Source organism: Bombus pascuorum, chromosome 12 (genome assembly GCF_905332965.1).
Source record: "Bombus pascuorum chromosome 12, iyBomPasc1.1, whole genome shotgun sequence".
Classification (NCBI taxonomy): domain Eukaryota; kingdom Metazoa; phylum Arthropoda; class Insecta; order Hymenoptera; family Apidae; genus Bombus; species Bombus pascuorum.
Genome location: NC_083499.1, coordinates 6,667,509 through 6,689,238, shown reverse-complemented (window position 1 = coordinate 6,689,238; position 21,730 = coordinate 6,667,509). Strand labels below are relative to the sequence as shown.

General features: G+C 35.0%; 4 protein-coding genes across 15 annotated transcripts in view; 1 reads left to right on the top strand and 3 right to left on the bottom strand.

The window, feature by feature from the left end:
* The first annotated feature begins 436 nt into the window (after window positions 1–436).
* Window positions 437–2,401, top strand: LOC132912823 (uncharacterized). Of its 4 annotated transcripts, XR_009659272.1 has the most exons (7): window positions 437–1,013; window positions 1,099–1,297; window positions 1,357–1,497; window positions 1,578–1,748; window positions 1,831–2,025; window positions 2,091–2,191; window positions 2,282–2,401. XR_009659272.1 is itself a non-coding variant. In XM_060970600.1 (6 exons), exons 2-6 carry the CDS (start codon window positions 1,106–1,108, stop codon window positions 2,139–2,141), a joined length of 732 nt encoding a protein of 243 aa, XP_060826583.1. In that variant the 5' UTR covers window positions 437–1,013; window positions 1,099–1,105; the 3' UTR covers window positions 2,142–2,253. The 4 variants fall into 4 exon arrangements, 3 of the variants coding, with proteins under 3 accessions (XP_060826583.1, XP_060826582.1, XP_060826581.1); XM_060970600.1 differs by lacking the exon at window positions 2,282–2,401 and having other exon boundaries at window positions 1,099–1,279; window positions 2,091–2,253; XM_060970599.1 differs by lacking the exon at window positions 2,282–2,401 and having other exon boundaries at window positions 1,099–1,291; window positions 2,091–2,253.
* On the bottom strand, window positions 2,249–9,086 carry LOC132912789 (zinc finger protein 260-like). 6 transcript variants are annotated; one of them, XM_060970527.1, is made up of 7 exons: window positions 8,524–9,084; window positions 8,087–8,424; window positions 7,873–8,013; window positions 7,744–7,809; window positions 7,613–7,671; window positions 6,485–7,157; window positions 5,861–6,048 (listed from the first exon to the last, which is right to left on the bottom strand). In XM_060970527.1, the coding sequence occupies exons 2-7, from the start codon at window positions 8,417–8,419 to the stop codon at window positions 5,986–5,988; spliced, it is 1,335 nt and encodes a 444-aa protein (XP_060826510.1). In that variant the 5' UTR covers window positions 8,420–8,424; window positions 8,524–9,084; the 3' UTR covers window positions 5,861–5,985. The 6 variants fall into 6 exon arrangements, with proteins under 6 accessions (XP_060826506.1, XP_060826504.1, XP_060826505.1 ...); XM_060970523.1 differs by lacking the exons at window positions 5,861–6,048; window positions 6,485–7,157 and adding an exon at window positions 2,249–3,960 and having other exon boundaries at window positions 8,524–9,060; XM_060970521.1 differs by lacking the exon at window positions 6,485–7,157 and having other exon boundaries at window positions 4,788–6,048; window positions 8,524–9,085.
* On the bottom strand, window positions 4,043–4,840 carry LOC132912838 (oocyte zinc finger protein XlCOF15-like). Its single transcript, XM_060970624.1, is given in 1 exon segment — window positions 4,043–4,840. A coding segment is annotated over 1 exon segment (798 nt).
* Window positions 9,087–9,205: 119 nt separating the features above from the next.
* Window positions 9,206–21,730, bottom strand: part of LOC132912773 (tubulin polyglutamylase TTLL5) — a 36,611-nt gene continuing 24,086 nt past the window's right edge. For 3 of the 4 annotated variants that reach the window (XM_060970492.1, XM_060970491.1, XM_060970494.1), the window contains exons 5-15: window positions 15,892–15,998; window positions 15,194–15,407; window positions 14,675–14,931; window positions 14,398–14,597; window positions 14,091–14,320; window positions 13,817–14,012; window positions 13,575–13,740; window positions 13,358–13,498; window positions 13,125–13,275; window positions 12,892–13,058; window positions 9,206–12,801 (exon numbers count right to left, since the gene is read on the bottom strand). In XM_060970492.1, coding sequence (XP_060826475.1) covers window positions 12,579–12,801; window positions 12,892–13,058; window positions 13,125–13,275; window positions 13,358–13,498; window positions 13,575–13,740; window positions 13,817–14,012; window positions 14,091–14,320; window positions 14,398–14,597; window positions 14,675–14,931; window positions 15,194–15,407; window positions 15,892–15,998 — 2,052 coding nt within the window. In that variant the 3' untranslated portion in view covers window positions 9,206–12,578. The remainder of the gene's footprint in view (window positions 12,802–12,891; window positions 13,059–13,124; window positions 13,276–13,357; window positions 13,499–13,574; window positions 13,741–13,816; window positions 14,013–14,090; window positions 14,321–14,397; window positions 14,598–14,674; window positions 14,932–15,193; window positions 15,408–15,891; window positions 15,999–21,730) is intronic. The other variant, XM_060970495.1, reaches the window with a different exon arrangement.

The window sequence follows — 21,730 nt, the reverse complement described above, 5'->3', positions numbered from 1 at the left end:
GTTTTAACTATAGATGTGCTGTTTCAAACTCAAACTATACAAAAGTATTTATCCAGATGTTACATTCCTCTATTCGCCTTAAAGAAAGAAAGAATTGTAGTAAAACACTTATAGATCTCGTTGAAAATTGTTCGAGTGATCCATATAATATTTCATACCTTTCCCCTTACGCGGAAACTTTCATCAAAGGTGATATCCTCTTTAATAGGCAACTTTTTTATACGATTATTCTTATTTCATGAAAAACAAATTTGCAACTTTATTTTATCGTAGATCTTTTATTATTAATACATGTCAATAATTAAATAAAAATTCATGAAATGAAAAGAATTATTAGTGGAATTTGTGCAACAAAACAAATCTTGGTTTTATGTCAAAAACCTAAAAATAAATTTTTAACAGAAAAATTTGTAGAGATTTGGTTCTTTATTTTAATATCTAATTAACATGAACAATTGAAGAAAGAAGAAGAGGAATAATTTAGAAATAAATAATTATTATAAATAGGCACAAATCAATAGCTTTTTTTATAATGATTTTAAAAAATACTATAAATGTATTGAAAAAGAATACACTTGTAACGTTAATGTAAAACATTACAAGTTTGGAATATATAGGTATATTTCATTCGAAGATTCTAAATTATTAACTCATATGGATCACTACAAACTCGTTACCCATGAAAATCGTCATTATTTGTTTGTAACACCACTTACGATTCGATTTACAAGAAAAGAAATGAAATAAAATGAGGCAATACAAAATTTGTAATTCTTTATATAAAAACATGATATAAAAAATTATCAATTTTATTAAAAAGGATTATTATCTTTTTATTTTTAGTTTTATCTATTTTCTTATATAATCGGAATCTCTATACCGGAAATCCTATCCAAATTTAATTTGTCCAAGAAGAGACACGAGGATACGAAACGTGATTAATTCCATATTTTCATAGTCTCATTTCCCATTTCCGTAGCATTCGCGCATAAAGTTTGAGGTTTATTGAAGATGTGAGTATTAATAAGTAATATTATTAATTATTCTAAACGTTATTTTAAAATTTATACTTATATTACTTAATACATTAATTTAGAGAATAAACATGTCAATGTTAGATTTAAAAATAACGTGTTCATATAAAGCTGTAAATATGGGACGTTCATACAAAAAATGTAAAGTACGTAGAGGCATGTTATTTTACCATTTGGTGCAATCTCGTAAAAACAATTTATGGAGAAAAATAAAATATCCAAATAAATGTGACAAAATTGACAAAGTATTGTTGAAGGTATACGTAGTAAATATAATTGAGTACATACGGGCATTAAAAAATAATAAAAAATGAAATTGCAGGACCGTATGTTAAATAATACACGTAGTGAAAAGGTTAAAAGACAACGAAATAACTTTCAAGTACCATGTAGAATAATATCAATAGTATCTTTGGAAACAATTAAAAACCTATGTGTTCCTATAATGGAAGATTGGAAAGAGGTCTTTAGCTATTAAATATTTATCATTTTATATTGATTTTAAATAGCTATGCATGACTATATAATTTTTTTATACTGAAGGAAAATGTAGCAACCTATGACCCTTGGAAAAGCATTGAGGATAGAAATATTATACGAAGCTTAGTAGGAGGCACAAAAGCAGAAAGGAAGCAATCTAGATTAGCTGAACGACAAAGAATCCAAAACTTTGAAGAAAGAAGTATGTTGAATTCAAATCAAAAAACCAGCTTTGTAAGTTCATTTCTATGTTTATAAAAATGTTTTATCTTTTTATTAGAAATGTATGAATATTATTTAATGTTTTTTTTATTAGGTATATAAAACATCAAAGAAAGTTGTAGATATTACACAAGTTGTGGATGATTTGAAAAGATTATACCTAAATAATTTTAAAGATATTGATATTAGTACATTGCAGAATATCAATATTAACAAACTATCTATAAGCAACATTGATAAAAAGAACACTTGTGTGGGAAAAGATGATAAGGCAGGGGTTATAGAACAGGTAAAACAAACATTATATCAAATATAAGAAAGATTACATTAAAATAAATGCAAAATATTTTACAGGAATTAGTACAAAAATTCAAAAAATTGATGCTTTATCACTTCACAAAATAAATTTTTTAAAACTGGCAAACTAAGAGAATTTAATAGTATTATTTACTTTTGTAAGTCACGTTTTCCTAAGACTTTTTAAGATTATAAAATACTATCAGATAGGTATATATTTTATATTGTTCTTTTATTATTTCAATTAGATTTAAGAAAGTGCATATTTCCTGAGACATCCTTTATATAAAAATTGCCTTAATTATAAAATTTACATTCACCATATTTGTGTATTTTACTATATGTATGATACATATATGTACACTTTGGAAACTGAAATATGATATTACAACAACTAAATATTTGATATTGATTTTGCAATAATACTGCATAATTAAATGTGTAATAATATGTTAAACAATAAAAAGAATGATAATAAACTATAAAGTATTATTTATGTTTACTTTACATTGCTCTGTTTTCTTTTCATTTAAATGAATTTTTCTTTGTTTTACATAACTGAATTTAAAATAATTCAACTGCTACAGATGTAACAGGGATATGTAAATATTTCATATTTCATACAATTTCACTACAATATAATCTCATTAATTTTGATGTGTAATATTTTAGATTAATCTCTAAAACCGATATAAGAAATAAAGTAAAATACACATACCTAACTATACATTTTATCTTATAATACTCGTCCAAAATGTTTATAAGACATAATTTACTTCAACGTTCCGTGCTTCAATTATTTCCCAATAATTCTGCTAACAACCATGAAGATGCTTCCTTGTGATGTTGTTTTATATGGTTTCTCAGATATCTTTTCTGGCCAAATTTCATGCCGCATTTACAATCGAAAGGTTTTTCTTCGTTATGTATCGCACGATGTCGTACAACTTCTCCTTTGACGGAAAACGTTTTACCGCAGATTTCGCAGGCAAAAGCTTTGATACCTGTATGTGTAGTTTCATGATGAGTTAACCTCTGCCTGCTTCTAAAATGTTTTCCACAATATGAACATTTATGAGGTTTATAATCCGTATGTACACGATTGTGAATGTAAATTGAATTCAGAGTTCGAAACATTTTTGGACAATGTTCGCATGCGTATGGACGTTCACCGGTATGAATCCTTCGATGATCATCTTTCGCTCCTTTATTCGCAAACGCGCGACCACAAATGTCGCAAGCATATTTTTTTAATCCTTCGTGAACGTCTCGTATATGTCTAGCTAGGTCTTGTTCGATACGATAGGATTTACCGCATAAATCACATTTACATGGCCGTTTATCAAAATGGACACGAATATGGCGTAGGAATCCCCGTTTTGTAAATATGACCTTTTTACACGTTTCACATTTGTAAGAGACACGATCATTAATTATTTGTTTTGCTTTATTTACAAGTTCTGTCTCATCCGAATTTTGAATCGGGTTGATGTCGGAATGTCTGTTTATGTGCTTTTTTAATTCACACTTCTTTGTGAAATTTCTCTTGCATAAATTGCAAGTGTAACACGGAGGCTTTTCAATATCCTGATTAAAAGATTTTTCATTATTCTTGTCTTTTTTTTTCACCTCGTTTGTGCATTCCGAAGTTTCATCTTCTGTGGCATCTTTTGATTTATTATAATTACTACCATGCATTGATATGTGATCCTCAAAATCCTTATCTTTACCATGATACACTAGCTTACAATACTGACAATAATGTATTTGAGCTTCATGCTCGCTGTTCATATGATCTATAAGGTACTTCATATTTACGAAAACAATATCACATTGAGCGCACTGGATGTATTCTACGTCTTCAACGTTTGTACTTTCGCTTTCAGCCGTCGATATTTGCATAACAGGATCAGATTCGGTCTTCCACCTGCAAAATAAACATTCCGATATCATGTCACCGAATGCGAAGTTTTATGCAAATTCTTGCTGTGACTCTTCAAGTAACATCCTTAACTGAACTTTGCATTGCATACGGGACAAATTTAGGACCTTTGATTATTATGAATACGTTTATGACGACTAATACAGCCTTTACTACGAAATTGTTTGCCACAGACATCGCAAGAATAAGGTTTTTGCTTGGTATGGATGAAAGTATGGTTATCTAATTCTTGTTTTCTCTTAAACCTTTGGTTGCATAAGGAGCATTCATGCGGAAGAACTTTTGAATGGAATGATTTGTGAACGTGCAGAGATGCCCTCTGTTTGAACGACTTCCCACAAATTTCGCATATATAGGGTCTTTCTCCTGTATGAGTTCTTCTATGCTCATCTCGCGAAGCTTTAGAGGCCAAACATCGACCGCATATATCGCAAGAGAATTTCTTTATTCTCGCGTGAACATCATGTACGTGTCTGTTCAAACCAGATGCTGAACGAAAACCTTTTTCGCAAACGTGGCAAGTATACGGTTTTTCTCCAGTATGAATATTTAGATGAATTAGAAAATTATACGCGGTTGAAAGTATTTTCTTACAATGATCACATTTATAGTACGTAAATCCATTGACCATCATTTTCGAATGAGCTAATTCAATTCGTTGTTCCAAAGTTCGTTTTGACGAAATGTGTTTTTTATATTTTTTAGAAGAAATTCCCAAGTTACTTTGAGATTCTGTTCTTTGGTTTTTGTTAATATTAATATCAGTCTCTGACAATACTTGAATTCCGACACCATTATTTTGGTGTTCCGTATGTTCATTATTAGACAAATTGCTTGGCTTGTGTTTTACATCGATTTCAGTCATTTGATACTTACACCTGAAAAGAGAGTTTTCTCTATTATTTCATAGGAACCGCGAACTTATGATTAACTTTCTTATGATTAACTAAATAGCGTTTCTGTCGGAACGAGAGATTGCATTCTGTGCATTGCCACGGTTTATCATCAAAGTGAATTAAACGATGGCGCTTTAGCTCGTATTTTATACGGAACCGTCGATCGCATATGTCGCATGCGTGTGGCTTTTCACCAGTATGTTTCTTTACATGCAACATGAGTAATGGTCTCGTTCGAAAGTTCTGATCGCAATCATTACATTTGAAAGGAAACACATCTGAATGAGTGCGATTATGTACAAATAGAGAAGCTTTTTGCTTGAATGATTTTCCACAAATATTACAAATATATGGTCGTTCACCAGTATGTATACGTTTATGATCTTCCGCGCTACGTTTTGTCGAAAACATTCGACCGCATATGTCACATGGAAAATTTTTTATGCCTGCATGCGTATCTCGTAAATGTCTCGCTAGTCCTTGATTTATACGAAACTGTTTGCCACAAAGATGACAAGTATATGGTCGTTCTCCAGTATGTATACGCACATGCCAGAAGAACGTATACGGCGAATAAAGATTTTTACCACATTCGTTACAATGATAATAAACTTTCCCATCGATTTCCATTTTGGCGCGCATAACCATTTCTCGGTCGGCACATTTTAATTTTTTGTCCTTCTTTCTGGTAAACTCTGAATGCGATTGCAACAAATGTAGTTCGAGCAATTTTTTTTGTTTGACTGTATAATCGCAATATATGCATGGATACGTTTCGACTTTATCTTTTTTATATCTTTGAAACAATCTTAGTTCTTTTCGATTTTCGTTTTTCATATCTTTATCTTCTGTTTCATCTACATCTTTCGCATTTGATATAGTGCGTTCAGTGAAACTGCCAGTTTTACATTGGAGTATATGTCGGGATAAGTGGTATTTTCTTTCAAAAATTCGTCGACAGTGTTTGCACGTATATTGATTTTTTATTTCTCTCAAAGAAGGTAGCATTACTTTCACCATTTCTGCCATGTTTAAATCTGTATTGTAATAACTTTCAAACGAATGATCACTATCATCATTAATTTTTTCTTTTATACTTTCTTTAGAATTCGTCTCATGGAATGCTTGCTGCCATGAGCAATATGTCGTGAAGGATTTCTTCTGAAGTAGACCAAACCTGGAAAAATAATAAATGTACCAGATTTGAATGCTTTCTGTCTATTGGTAAATTCAAATATCTGTATAGAGTGAAATGATAAGATTGCATATTAGCATGCTCGTAAAGTTTCAATATGTCTGCTTTTAATATGATTATTCAAGTAACGTTTCTGTCGAAAAGCGAGTCCACACTCCACGCAAACGAAAGGTTTAGTTTCAGAGTGAATTAGCTTATGTCTAACGAGTTCTGATTTCACTCGAAATCTTTTCGAACACACGTCGCAACCATAATTTTTCTCTCCTGTGTGAGTGGTCACATGCGCTAACATTTCCTGTCTTCTACGAAATTTTTTATTACAATAAGAGCAAGGATGTGGAAATTCATCCGTGTGTAATTTACTATGAATATATAAGGAAGCTTTAGATTTAAATGTCTTTCCGCATGAATCACATACATAGGGTCTTTCTCCTGTATGCGTTCGACGATGGTCTTCTCTCGTAGCTTTCGATGCGAAAGATTTACCACATATATCGCACGTAAAATTTTTTAATTTTGCGTGTACGTCCTTTAAATGCCTAGAAAGACCACCAGAGTCCCTAAATTGCTTTCCACACACGTGACAAGTAAACGGTCTTTCATCTGTATGTATCCTCATGTGTCTGAGAAAAGAATCTTTTAACTTAAAACATTTTCCGCATTCGACGCATTGGTAAGATTCTTGAACATCAATGATAGCTTTATTCTTTATATGTTCGCAAGGATCTTTTGAATCTTTTGAATTATTAGAACAAATTTTACATCTTCCTTTCATTTTTTTACTTCCATTTTTTGCATTTGAAGAATCTGTTGGTTTGTACGTCTCGTTCTCTAGTTTTATTTTTTCGATACTATCTGAATTATAGATTTGAGAAACCTCTTCCTTTATAGTAATATCATTGTCTTGTAGTTGGTTAGACATTATAGCAGGTTGATCAAGTGTCGAATTCATGACGGTAATCCACACCGAATCGCAATCTCCATTGTCTGTAGGCTTTCTTTCTTGTAGCTGGAACTTTTTTCTGTATGGCTTCCGAAATACATTCTGCATATCTAGGAACACCTTAAATGGTGTTCGCATACTACCGGACCTGCAAAACAGTCAATACTTGACTCCGAATTTGCAGTTATAACGACATAGGAGATTGTTCTTGTTCAATCCGATAATCAATGGCACTTGAGAAAAATAAGATTATTTTTCTTGACAATCCTTAATCTCACAGTCATACATCATTTTCTCAGGACGTTTGCATAGACCACTTGCAATAGTCTTTGTGTACAACAATATATAAATGCTTTGATCGAAAGAAATCACAGTAATCCTTGTTCCATACTCCAAATTGAAATAGTCAATATGTAAAGTAATTTTCAAAATATTGCTTCGTTCCATATTCATTATTAAAATTAATTTTATGAAAATTTTAAGTATTGAGTGTAACATTATTTATATTGGGCATATTTTCTGCACGTTCAATTACACATGTTGCATAGCTCCAATAGTTGCATAGTCTTTCTATAGTTTGTTTTAAATAAAGGAAGTCATTACCTGTCTGAATCATTAACAGCTGAATTCCCAGAGACTTCATCCTTTACAGTTTCTTGCTGCTATACATAATTAAAAGAAACATTTAAGGCATATGCACAGATAAAAGCTATTTGTACTGTTCTTATACTTACAAGTGATTCCGTTGCATTAGGTGCAGATGTTGCATCCTGTGTAGAAGTTTCTAATCCTTCTATACCCTGTGAAATTAATACAGATTTAAAAACAATTTCTTGCTGAAATAACTAAGTCTTTATATATACCTGTTTTTCTTGCAAAGCATCTTGCATCTCTAATAATCTTCTTTCTGCATTCAGACATCCTTCTAATAGTTCATGCCATGCTAATAATGTAGCAGCACAATGGTAACATAATTGTAATGGAAGTGCATCATTTTCAGATACCTATGAAAAATAATTTATGTGACATTCTATACGTATAAATAAAAGTAATAAGCAATAAAAAATAAATACATACACATATTGGTAAATATTTATGTATTTTATTATATAAGTCATGTTGCAGACCTTCTCCTTCAAATATTGGGATTAAATGATCATTGACATTTGCACATATTCTACATAAATTAGACCAGGAAAATTGTACATCAGACTGTCCTACTGTTGATTGCTCATTTGAAACTTCTATCACATTTTGTTGTTCATCTTGAACATCTGTTACTACAAAAAATCTTCCTTCCTCACTTTGTAATTCATTATGTGTATTTACATTAACCATGTCTTTTACTGTTTGAATTAAAATTGAATGTTCTCCGCATGATTCCAATATAACAGAACTCTCAGAGTCCATTGTACCTAGAATGTTAAATATAAAAGTTTGATAGGGCTGTTGTGACCTCTGTTATGAATGCAATATTGATTTTATAAAGATTCTGAAATAAAGAATATACTCACAAAAAAAAATATTTTTATAAAAATATAAATGCAGTATTTTTTTCCACTTTACATACACGAATCAGAAATTGTAATTGAATTTTCGCTTATGTTAAAATTTCATCTTCTTCCAAATACCACAAACACTATATTTATTAAAGCATCTGATGCGTCATTCTTTAACAATTCAAATCCATTATTCTTCTGTTCTCGACCGTTTAGGCAGGTGAAATATTTATAGAATATTTTTAGTTAGTAAGCATCATCATAAATGTTTACAAAGTTTCGGTTCTTTACGTGTCATTTTCGCGCCGATTAATTTCGTTGCACAATTGAAGAAAAAGTAAAGGATATCTTTATCTGTATGTAACATATATAATTAATTTATATAAGCCTATATTAATTATATTTTACTTTGTAATTCTAATAATTTCTCAAGTTTCACGTAACTTTTTCCGACATGATGAGACGAGCAAGTTGTTATGAATAAACCGATGGAAAGTATTGTTCCGTCATAATAATCACTACTTTAATTTCTAGATAAAACATGGAGGACTAATTCCTGGGGAAAAATGTTCAATTTTCAACGCCAGCTAGCGATGGAACCATCGAACTAAGAAAAGCGTTTTAATCCTGATTTAAATTTCCGCATAAATTATACATTTAATTAAGGTACATTAAATATAAGGGCATGGAATGCATATCCCGATTCATTACATTTTATTTTAAATACTTGAATTTGAAGATAATTTTACAATGCGAAAATATGTTTGCTTGTAGGTACATACAATCGATGCCTTTCGGTATCCTTTAAATGTTTAAGACCTAAAAAGGCTGCATAGTACTCGGTTATATAACAGTCAACAATAGTTTTTTAACAATAATAAATATTTGCTTAGTTGCAATTTATTTTGTATACCAACGTTTCGATGCTGTTATATTCCCGAGTAACGATTGCATTATTTATATTCAGTGATTATAATAAAATAGTTGTACATAGCGATTGTTTTCTTACAATATTTTATTTATAGTAAATGCAGTAAGCTGACTAGTAAATTTTACAAATCACAGGTAGGAAGGGAGTGTTGCATATGCAACACGGAGGTATGTAATAACAATTTTCTTTTTTATATATACATTTGCTAATTTCACCGTTCCCGACGACTTTTACTATTGTTTAAATTCAACATTCCTCTTTAATTAAAGTTTACAAGTAATTACGCTCTGAACTTTTTAACAAACTTACTGCATAAGATTCAAAGACAAATTTTATTAATTAGAAAGAAAATTTTTTTGATATTTTACGCACGAATTAATATCTATATCTTCTTCAAAAACTTTTCAGTCACGCACTGTATTACAACATAATAAATATTTCGCATATACGAATACAGAAAGCATTTGGCATAACAGATTGTGAACATTTAAGTACAAGAACGATACGTTAAGTATATGTATATATTTGCTAATATATTAATAAGCTTCCTAACATTTCATGCCTTCCTTCGATCTGTGTAAATGTAACTTCGATATACTCCCCGTTTGCTAAGATTGTATACTTATCGCTAGTCGCTTTACGAAATCAAGAAACATTTAAAACATATATGAACACTATAAAGTTATTTTTTTATGTTTTTTCATTCAAACAATCGTGACTAATATTAATCTTAAAAAATAAGTGAAATTGTTGTGCATTTTTTATTTTACACGACTGACGTTTCAAACACACAAAGCACGTCTATTTAAATAAAATTGCTGACAATATAAAAAATACATTATGGTTGTAAAGAAAAGATATGTTTACAAAATAATGGCAGTACGTACCACCTCTTGTGTGATAATCTTGACTTACGACATCAATATTTCATACATTTAGGATGGACGCAAATAACGGACATTGAACCGATATGCTAGAGTATTTTCTTTTGCAAAACATCCCGCTTATATTATGACACAAGATGTAGATATAAATTCGGGCAATGAAACATGATGTGTGGCGTGTATATAAAAAAATAATATTGTATGAATTAAAAAATAATGTCTCTTCAGTTGATATAAATACATATATTAATTGCTCGAATTAACAATAGATATCTATACGAAATATTTCTACTAAACTTATGCAAATAACACATACATTACACTACAAATGAAAGTTGATACGAAAAGTGTGAAATTCAACGGGACAAAACGAAATGAACATGGTCAACACGCATTTAGAACCACATTTTTAAGTCTACTCGTTGTATGTTTAGATGGATGCGTTAAACTTCAAAACATAAACTGATAACGTACCGTTTAACTGATTATAACGTGTCAGACTGCGAATACAATTATGCAATAACAATATTCTTCGCTGCTACAATGAACAATAGCTTTCTTTGTGCTTAGTAAGGGATAACATTAAGACTTTCGTCTCATGTGAGATCAACCCACTGCGATAACATGTTATACATAACATTGAATGCCATTGAGTTAAAGATACTGCGCTCAACTGATACTTATGCCGTCATATGCGATTATATCACAGCAAATGAGTTGAATATATGTGTACCAGGATTTCCTATTTCGATTTAATAACGCAATTGGAAAAATACAATTTTGTTCCGTTTCTTTTTTCGCGTGCAATGTTATAAAGCTTGTAAAATGCAAATGACATTATATTTCTTGGAAGAATAAGCTGTAAATCCTTGTTTAAATACTGACGGCATTATATGGATGGATAAGACCTATACGATTTTAATCTAATGGATTGGTACCTGCCAATCGTGTCGTCAAACATTTCCCATTTTCTATTTAGTAACCACAATCATGAAAGCTGTGGTACATGTCTCTTTCAAACTGAATGCACGTAACTTAATATTATCAGGCGTATTACCGAGTCACGACTAAAAACCATTGTACAATTAGGTGTATACTGTACATATACATGTATATTGTATATGTACTATTTCTATACAAATATGTTCTGTATCTTATAACGAGTCTAGTTTTAATTTATTAATCATTTACTCTTATTGCACTTTGAAAAATTGATCTCGAAAAAATTCTTAAACCGATTTTCTTTCCTAAGCTATATACTCGCAAAAATTCAATTCGTTGAATGTTTGTATGTAATTTTTTTAACTACTATATTTTACGTCTATCTCTAGATCTTTTATGGACGAATTTAGACTGTCGAACAAAATGCTAAATAAGATTACAATGAAAAACACATGCTAATTTTTTATGTGTCTGCCTTCAACTTGGCTAGACGGAAGGAGGCATCTAATATAAGCTGATACAAATAAATATGTTTATTTTAATTGAACAAAAATATAATTTAGATAGGAACATCTTTGATAACATTGTTAAGAATGATAGATAATTATTAAGATACCGTTTAAATTTCTGGTAAAAGATACATATTCGAATGATTATTACATAATGGTAAAATAAGTATGTTAAACTGAATATTTTTGTAAAAGTTGTAAAAGATTCTTCACGATCAATAAATTTGATATTTTACTTTAAGAAGTGAACAATTAATTGCCTGTTACGTAGGCCGATAACGTGAACGTTCTTAAAATTTATTAATTGAATTATTTATTCTTTAAAATTCCTGTTGTATCTTAAAACGATTCAATTTTAATTGGCCACGTGTTTTACACGATAAAACTCGCAAAACCTAAATCCGTGAGCGTTTCCTTTATTTTAAGATCATTCCCTATCTAGTTTCGAATCTTTGATGCTAAAGACTAGTTTTAAGGTAAAATTGTTATGTAAGAATATGAACTCGATTAGAGAGACCAAGAAAACTTCTTCAAGAAGGTTCGGGATATTATTCGTTGGAAGTATTGTATAACGGACTTTTTCTTTTTTCTACTTTATAATAGGTAAGCGAATATTAAAGCACTTTTCAAGCGTACCCAAAATATTAATTTCATGATGATTTTCTGTGCTATATTTATATGGGAAACGTTAAGAGTATATATACGTGGATGATTGTCCACTTGTACTGGGAAGTCCTAGAGCAGCCGTACATAGTACTTTTAACGAACAGACGTATCTATAACAAATATTCACACATTGTACAACTAGGTACGCGCAGCTTTTATAGGCCTAGTAATTGATGACTGATTACATTTGCATTGTTCGCTGGTTGCAGCATTAGAATATACGCGAGACGTAATGTGGGGCAAAGAACCCAATAAATTAGGACCAGGTAGACTTCCTGCGAAACCGCTTCTTCCCAAAAAACTGTGAGCGCATTTGTATAGCCTCGTTTGTAGAATTAATATATCATCGAGATCTTGTTCACTATTTGATAATTAGATTGCACATTAGACAGTATCGCATATTAATAATTAACCATATAAATGAAATAAAAGAAACTAACTACGAACTTACCTTGCCGCGACTAAAAACTTTTGGAAAAGTCGATTCGGGACAGTACGTGGACGGTCAACTGTATCCGCGTAAAGGTCTGTCTCTCGATTGTATAAATGTAAAAAGTCTGAGAGTTGTTTAGCCGTAACAGCAGCACGATCTTTATCACTCAATTTACTACTTGGTAACTATATAGAGAGAAGTAATTGAATTATAATATATAAAATTCTAAGCAATATACTTACACGACGTACCGTAAAAAAAAATGGGGTCCTTAAATTACTAGCCGACTGTTGAAGAAATTTCATCACAAGATCGCAGCATGTTGGATCCGCGTTAGGCTGTGATATTTTACGTAATATATGTCCTAAGTATAAACCGAAGGCCTTCCTAGCTTCTCCAGGACTGAAAAATTTTGTTAATTATGTAATACATTATGAGTTTGTAAACTCTACGATATCGATCATATAACTTGATGATCATATACCTAAGTTTATTTCCTTCGTGCATAGATTGCACCACCTGGCTCTTATACTTATGTTTATCTATATCGATATTCTCTTTACTACTACCACGATCTAAGCTTTGTTTGTGCCCTTTTACCAAAGCTCTCTCATATCTTTCGTATCTGCAACGTATATACAAATTGTATATTATTATTTGACGATGGGTTTTTGAATTTTTTATTATCTTTACAAAAGTACCTAGACAATCTGTCCAATGTAACCTCGGGAATGATAAAATCAGTAGTACGACTAGCCGCGGGAAATAATTGCTCGTGTAACATTAAATTATGATTTGTATTAATTTGATGTGGAACTCTGCCTGGACCTAAAGGATCCGAAGCTATTGGTATACCCGTGTTTGGATCTGAAGATACAAAATAATATTCAATGCGATATTAATCCAAATAAAACGCGTAAAATTGTTACTTTCAAATATTTACCTAAATATTGTGAGTACATTTCCCACGATTTTGGACTAGGAAATATACGGACGAACCCTCCTCGTCGATCGAATTGAGCTTTCGCCGATGCTACTATTCGTTGCTGTTCGGGCGTTAATCCTGTTTTATTGATATTACTTTTACTGCCGTTCTTTTTTCTTTGCGATAATGTTTCGGCTGAATGTACTCTCCTACACTATAACCAAACAAAATCCTCGATCGATGACTCATAACACTCGGATATTAAGTCAAGAACTCACGATATAGAACTTACGTTAACTATTCTTTTAGTAGAAGTCACTGTGGATCGGTTCAGGTGCGTGCTTTGCGGTCGTAACATTGGATCGATCGCAGGTATACCAACCAGAGTAAGTAAATCGGCTATTAAAGCCGATTTCAATCTAACATCGAGCGGGGAATCGCATCCCAATGATGGCGTCAAATTCACTTCCAGTAACCATGGTTTCAACGTGTCATCGATTAAAATATCAAATCCAAATAGTTCTAGAACAGCAATAAACAATATGTATTGGAATGTGCTAGTTTATATTCTATCTTATATTCGACAAAGTAATAATTACCGAAACAAGCTTCCGGATGTTTGACAAATTGCTTGACTCCGCTGACGATTCCAGAGGCAGTCGCAAGAATCGATTTTATGATAATATCCTCTATGCGTTGCATCAGCAATTCCGTGTCTTGTCCTATTGAACGTAGATGTCTGAGTAACGCCGACAAAGTCCACTTATGGCCTACATCCTCCGCATCTGGATCTTCGCTCCTATAAGACAATTTAGAATAACGGAGTAATTCTCGTTCAGGCGGGACGTCTACAGTGGTGAAAACGGTTCTGCTTACTTTACGTAATCCACGTGGAATTTGTTGATGCTATAGTTGCACAAATGCATGCAGGGGTTCCAGATATACTGGTTGCCACCGTCGTACTTCACCGTGGCGAATCTCACTAAGCCCTCCTCGTACAGGTAGATCAACAGTGGATCGTAATTCGTCACGGCTACGTACAGCCGTAAGTCACATTTGTGTCCGTCGACTAGAAGCGGATTATTTATGTACTGTGCAACGATCACAGATTCGTCCGTAACAATCTTTTCAGGCTGCAAGTACAGAACGTGCACGAAAATCAATTTTTACATATATACGTATGTAAACGATATATTATACATAGTAAATATACGGAAAGAAAGGTAACTACGCCTTTATTCTCAAAGTTGATTCTACCATGAAATAGAGTACGTAATAACGCTTGGTAATAGGAGCCTTCTTATCACAATATTTTAAGTACGACGGTGTGTGAAAACAAGCATGCGGGTGCAGGCCATGTTATCTATATTCATAGCTAGAAATTATGATGCTCACACTGTTAATAATATAAATGCCACGTCCGCGGGAGCTGGCTTTTGGTTTGACAATCCAGGGCCCGCGGTACCTGAAATGCGCCGTAATTAATTCTCTCGATTCGCTAGGCAGTAGAAACGTTTGCGGTATAAAGTCCAGATTCCGTAGACCCTTGCTGCGTTGCATCGCTTCTATGTTCTTGTACAGTCGATCCTTGCGGGTTATCTCGTACGACCTACGACAGAGATTTAAAAAATTGATTTAATTCGTACAGCTAAACAATTAATCGTAACGGCTAATAAGGAAGCAGCTCTACTCTGCAATTTAGTAATTTGTATAAACCAAGCGAATCAACTCAAGCTCTATGAAAATCAAATCGCTTTGTGAAACGCTTTGCTATAAATTCATAGTCAACTAACATTCCTAGCGACAAATTTTTGCATTTTTGAGTATGAAACCTATACCTTTTCTTCTTTTCCAATAAATACAGTTTAAATATTGGATAAAATATTATGCTTCCTTATTGCTGCACAGCCTCCGATTCTTTTTCATCGACGATGTAGTTATTATTTTCAGCAACGCATTTCATGATAAATATACAATGTGTTTCTTTATTCTTGACAAAACTTGATTTATTCCCTCGAGTGATCCAGAACTGCTCGAGTTCCCTGCAGCTGTGTGTTTATTTTCCCGCCCAAACGCCCATCAGTTTTACGTACCTTGGGAAATGGTTCACTTTCTGGTGGGGCATTAAATTCCGTAAGATGTCCGGCTTCGGGTGATTCCCCATCCACAGAATGTTAAAATCCATCTCGTTCATGGGAACCTGGAAAAACGTATACAAACCAACACTTTAATCTGCACCTTTTACGACGATCATTTTCATTTTCCCCTATTTTACGATCCTATGTACGAGAAACACCACCGGAAACAAATGGCAAAACTTCTGTCTTCCGGAATTAAATTTAACGAAACGCAGAAGCATTTCCTACGGTCATGCTGGCATTTTTAATATTCGTTCCGCATTGTCATTCGCACGTATTCTCATCGTCGACCTTGCGGTCACTTTTCGTAGGGACAATATGCGTGTATCTACGTGGATAAAATACTAATTATCATGGTGTATATGACGACGTGATAAGAGCGAGTCACGGTTACGGTAGTATTCGAGAGACCATGGTCTTTGTTATAATCGTACTTTCGTTTTCATTTTTTATTCGACTCATTTTTCGTTCGTTCGAGATGGATGCGATTAACATGTCCATCTACGGACCATATAACGAAAAGAACGAATTAAGAGTCTTTCTGCCAGGAAGAGTTGATTTGTCGATGTAAGATAGGAAAGAACAGAGAAAGAAGAAGAAAAGGAAAACATAAAAGTACCAATTTTAAGATTATTACAGCTATTCGTTCGTTAGTTTATAAAACGAACCGTATTATGTAAATTTTCCTAGCGTGATTCATCGCTAATTAAAGAGAATATGATAGACACCCAAGACAATTTAGCCAGATTTGTGAATTTCCAATGTTTATTCTAAACGATAGGACACCGACGTAATAATGCTATTGTTTCTAAATATCAGCGATATTCGTTTTTTACGGCTGTAAATCCACATGTGAATACCCAAATGAGTCACTGGTGTTTTCCGTGTTGTAGCTGGAAACTTTACCCTGTCGAATCGCGTCTCTAAATTTTAATCATTCTCCAAATAATGAGTCAATCAAGTAGAATATTCCTCAACGATAATCGTCGTGATCTTTCGACGCGGCAAACGATCCAACAACTTCCTGGTCTTTCCGGGACAATTGCGTTGCATCGCGCGAAAACAGGTAAATTAAACGTACACGTGTCGGGACGACAACCTGTCCGAATTGGAGCAATGCCTAGACTTTTTACGGCAGTAATTCATGCAAATAAGTGGAATCTCAGCGGCAGCCTTGCGCATTACCATCGTGACTTGGCAATGGCGGTTAATGGGATGACTTCCTTTTAAAACGGTCAGGTATACACACATATAGGATGTATCATTGATTTTCACGTAGTAGAAAGTTTTGCACCGGTATTCGCACAGTCTACGTGCAATGTCATGGCGCCACGCTCATTTGCGTATGATGACCTAAGCTCGATAAGAAACATCGACGATCGCGAACACGTGATCTAACGCGAATGTAGATCATATCAATTGACTCTAATGAAGATCGACCTCATCGTAATTCGATACCATCCTCTTCGAGTCGTTCTCTAACCGCGAGCCCGGCTTCCAATAATGTTTGACGCAATCGTTGCTACCATAAAATCCTCAGCCACGCCAATCCCTCGACCGTTTGCCAATCGTCGACGCAATGAAAAAAGGTAAAACGTTTGACGCGCCACTCGTGTAAAATGTAAGGCTATATAGGTCATTGTGGACGCGCGTTCTGACGAATTCAATACGTCCGAGCGATCAGAAATTCATACGAACGTATGCATCGATCATCGGACGTATCACACGTTATACGTACATCCACCGTAATCGTAGTCTAATACCGAGGGCAGCTGCTCCAGATTTAGCGATACGCAAGGATCGAGCAAGAGATAAGAGGATAAGAGGATCATTAATTTTATTCGCGCGATTCCAAGTTAGGTCACGGATACAGACACAAATTACGAAGTCCGCTAGGAAGAATACAAAGAAGGATTTGGATAGACTTCCCTATACACTACGTGACCATAGTCACGTTGGTCAGACTCATTGACTTTTCATTTATCGACGCTGTCTCTACGTCTTTACTCTTTTATCGCGGTATAATGAATTTGCTTTCGCATTACGAACGCAGAGGAAATAGGATCGTTAAGCGATCGAAACACTCTGCATGCGAGGCATTCCACGGTGAATCCTCTTCTCTCGCGATATGTGATGTTTGAAACGTGACACCGAAAATACATCGTCGAACTTGAGTTAAACGCTCGGTGCCGATGAACCCTATGACGTTCCGCGAACAAAGCCACTGGAACTTTTATAAAGACCGCAGCTGTATCCTTCGGCGAACGAAAAAGTCGCTGTCGAATGGAAAAATGTGTGCGCTGCGCCTAGCAAAGGAAACGACCAGCCAGGAACAAACTCGAGGCGTTCAACGCAAATGGTACCTCTCAAGGACCGTATTCTCCTCTCGATTCGAAGGTCTCTGTCCCCAGTCGCCGACAGAGTCTCGGTTTCAATAACGTCCATTCCGATTGATGTCGAGGATCTATCGGAAGGAACCGTCGACTTGTAAGGCGATCGTGAGCAATGCGGAAATTTAGGAACTCTACCGGTCAGGGACGTGGTGGTATACGTTGCATACGTCTTCTACGAGTCGTCGGATGGTGGACATTGAGGACCGGTTAGCTTTTCAGTCACGGACCTTCCGAGGCGACGCGTGACCCTCAAACCTTATCCCACCAGGTCTGCCCGTGTCCTCACCTGTTGTCCGCCATAATCGCTGCACGAATATACCCGACGATGAAATATACCGAGAGCCTGGGGATCATTATACTACCGTCTCACAGCCGCCGTTTATGATTCTCGTGAACCGTCCTCCGCTTCCCTCTGGTTCATTTTTTTTTTTTTTTTTTTTGCTTCTTTTCATCTTCTCGCATCTCTTCGACATTGTTTCCCCTCGTTGCTGGCCTCGAGGCTATCCTGTTTTTAGGCCCCGACCAAGCCAGGCCTAGACGACAATTTTAGAATTGTCGGCCGACACGTTGATGGGCTTCGGCTTCACGAACTTGAAACGTCGAACGAGCAGATTGGCAAATTAATTTGCATCGAGAAAATAACGCAGATATATTAGAATAGTACGACGATAATAGAGCTCTGATGCGGTGCAACCTTCTTTATACCGATGGTACTCGACTTCGAGTATACGAATTCCTAGCAGACTTTGAGCGTGATTGATCTAGAAACAACAGCGCAACTTCAACTTCTTCAACATCAGCTTCTATTATTCGAACTATGCAGAAGAAGAACCGGAGGAGATAGTTGGAGAAGCTCTATGTATCGTCGAAATTACTCGGCTATCTCAACCGATTTGTTCTGTATCTGTTGGAATAAATACTCTACATCTAATCGTACGACATTAGTCAAGTTATCGTGCCGATGATTAACACGTATAATTCCTACTGGCAACGATTCGAAGCGAGAGTGGCACGAGTCGAGAGCAACATTCTTCGTTCCTGACTTTGCTCGTTTTTTTGCTGCCTCGTCATCAAGAGAATCTTGAGTGGCCCGATGGCGATCTGCGTCGCGGGATCCCCTGTTGACGAGTGTCGCAATCACACGAGAAAAATGAGGTCCATGGACTACAAGGCGAAACATAATTGGTCCAGGGGAAAATTCAGTCGGTTCGCCATACGGAAACACTTTGTGACGTCGACGTGGAGAGCGTTTAAATTGCCGCGTCAGGCGTTTAAGGAGACGTTAATTAGAACGAAGAGACGACTGAGCTCGTTGAAGACACCGTTGCGTCGTCTTTCATCCTGTCTTCCTCCTTTTTCTCTAACTGCTCCCGAAGCGTGCGAGGTTTGCTTTCACCTCGTATCGATCGGCCACGATCCCCCGTAATTGCTCGAGAACCATGAACGCGACACCGTAAACTACTCCGGTTTTACGGTGCGGATCTTTTCGGATCAGCGAATCGATCATTACGGAGTGGAAAGAAGACGAGCGCGCCGGTGAAATTAACGCAAGAACCGCCAAATTTGGCAAAAAGGCTAGAGAAATTGAACGAATTTCTAATGTTTCTTCGAATCAAATTTTCTTTAAATAACACGCGTTTTCTTACGATCTTCTACAAATGCGTAAACACTCGTAGTTTACTTATAATTTTCTGTGACGAACCTGAATAAAATATACTGCCAATTACAATTGTCCAAACATCGCAAGAAGACTAAAAAGGAAACACCCAATGGACCTCATAAAAGATATAACTTAGAAAAAACGAAGCTGGCACCCCGCTGGGGGTAGCCACCCACATGCTATATTTATTTTATTATTTTTTTTTTTTCTTCACCAACAAGATATAACACTTTACCAAATGTCCATAAGGACAAATTGTAAAATAACCAAAATAAAAAAAGAAAGAAAAAAAAAGTGTCAGACTAGAGCTCAATTCTAACATCGAAGGGACTTTGAGGTAAAGGAAGGAAGCCATGTTTACGCCTTAAATAGGTGTCATTGATGTTGATTTACGAGTTCGTAGACGATGACTAATCAATGGCTACGACGTTAACATCGAAGGTGAGAATCATCTGGAAGATTCTATTAAACCGACCGACGAAAGGTATTGAAAGAGAAGATGGGACGAACGTGTGCAACAAGAAAACATTCGGTCGCACTTTACTTCGTCGCTTTAACGTGTCGCTTTTACGTGAGCCACATATTGCGTTACCGATCAAGGATAACGAGCTTATACGTAGTTCGAGGGAAGAGAGAGAGAGAGAGAGACGAGGCGTTGGAATTATTGTCTTTTCTCGTCTTTCTCATTTCCATTTGAAAGAATCGTACAATGTAAACGCTTTATTGGAAGATCGAGAAAAACTGATTAGGATTTCCCAGTCTCGATCCACTGCATCACTCCTGGAGAATCAAGTACCTGAGTAAATTCAGGGGAATAACAGAGTGTAGAGAACGCAAAGAGACACGAGAAACTTCGGTCCCTTCGAGAATGTAAACAGACGAAAATAGAATGGAAGCTCGCGAGGGCCAGAAAGACCTCGCTGCCAAATCCCGAAATAGTCGAATAATTCTCGAGCTTTTGAGCCCTGGTATATCGAGATGCCCTATAACCTCGATATGCCAAAAATATTTCAATGGCACCTGAGTTTTCCAGACCAGAATAATACTCAGTCGATGACGGTCCTCAGATTCGCGAGGTACCACCGACCTCGTGCTTTTCAGCTTCGAGATAAATTTTTAAGAATAAACTTTTGGTTCATTCGATTAACATAGCTTCAAAGAGTTTAACATTTGGTTTTCAACGATTCGGAAGGCGTTCAAAGGCGCTTCAAATGTAAATGACTTCTCTCTTTGCATAGTTTATACCGTGAAGCTAACAAAGTTGCAGTATCATGTATTCGGTATCATTGTTCGGTTATTGCGAACAAAATATTCCGAGGCACACGTATTGCAGCTGATAAGTAATTGATCCAGATCGATTCAATTACAAGACGATGTTCTGGAGTTTCGGTGACATGGACACGCGTGTAATGCTTTGAGAGGAGCGTACGGAACGAGACCGCCCGATGACCCCGCAACGCAGAGGCGAATGACTGACAATTAACGCGCTTTTCAACCGCCAACTATTAATCGTTAATCGCTAGGAACTATCAACGCGAAGAATAAAAGAAATCCTCTCTTTCTCCATAAGTGACTATAAATAAATATCCTCTCTCTCTCTCTCTTCTTTATCTATAAGTAGAAAGCAAACCTTACAGAAACCTTCTATTACTATATTACGAATGACGTACAAAATATTTTGAAATTTCAAATTTCATCAACATAGTCGTATTTCATAACGGTGCTACTGAAATTTCAAGTT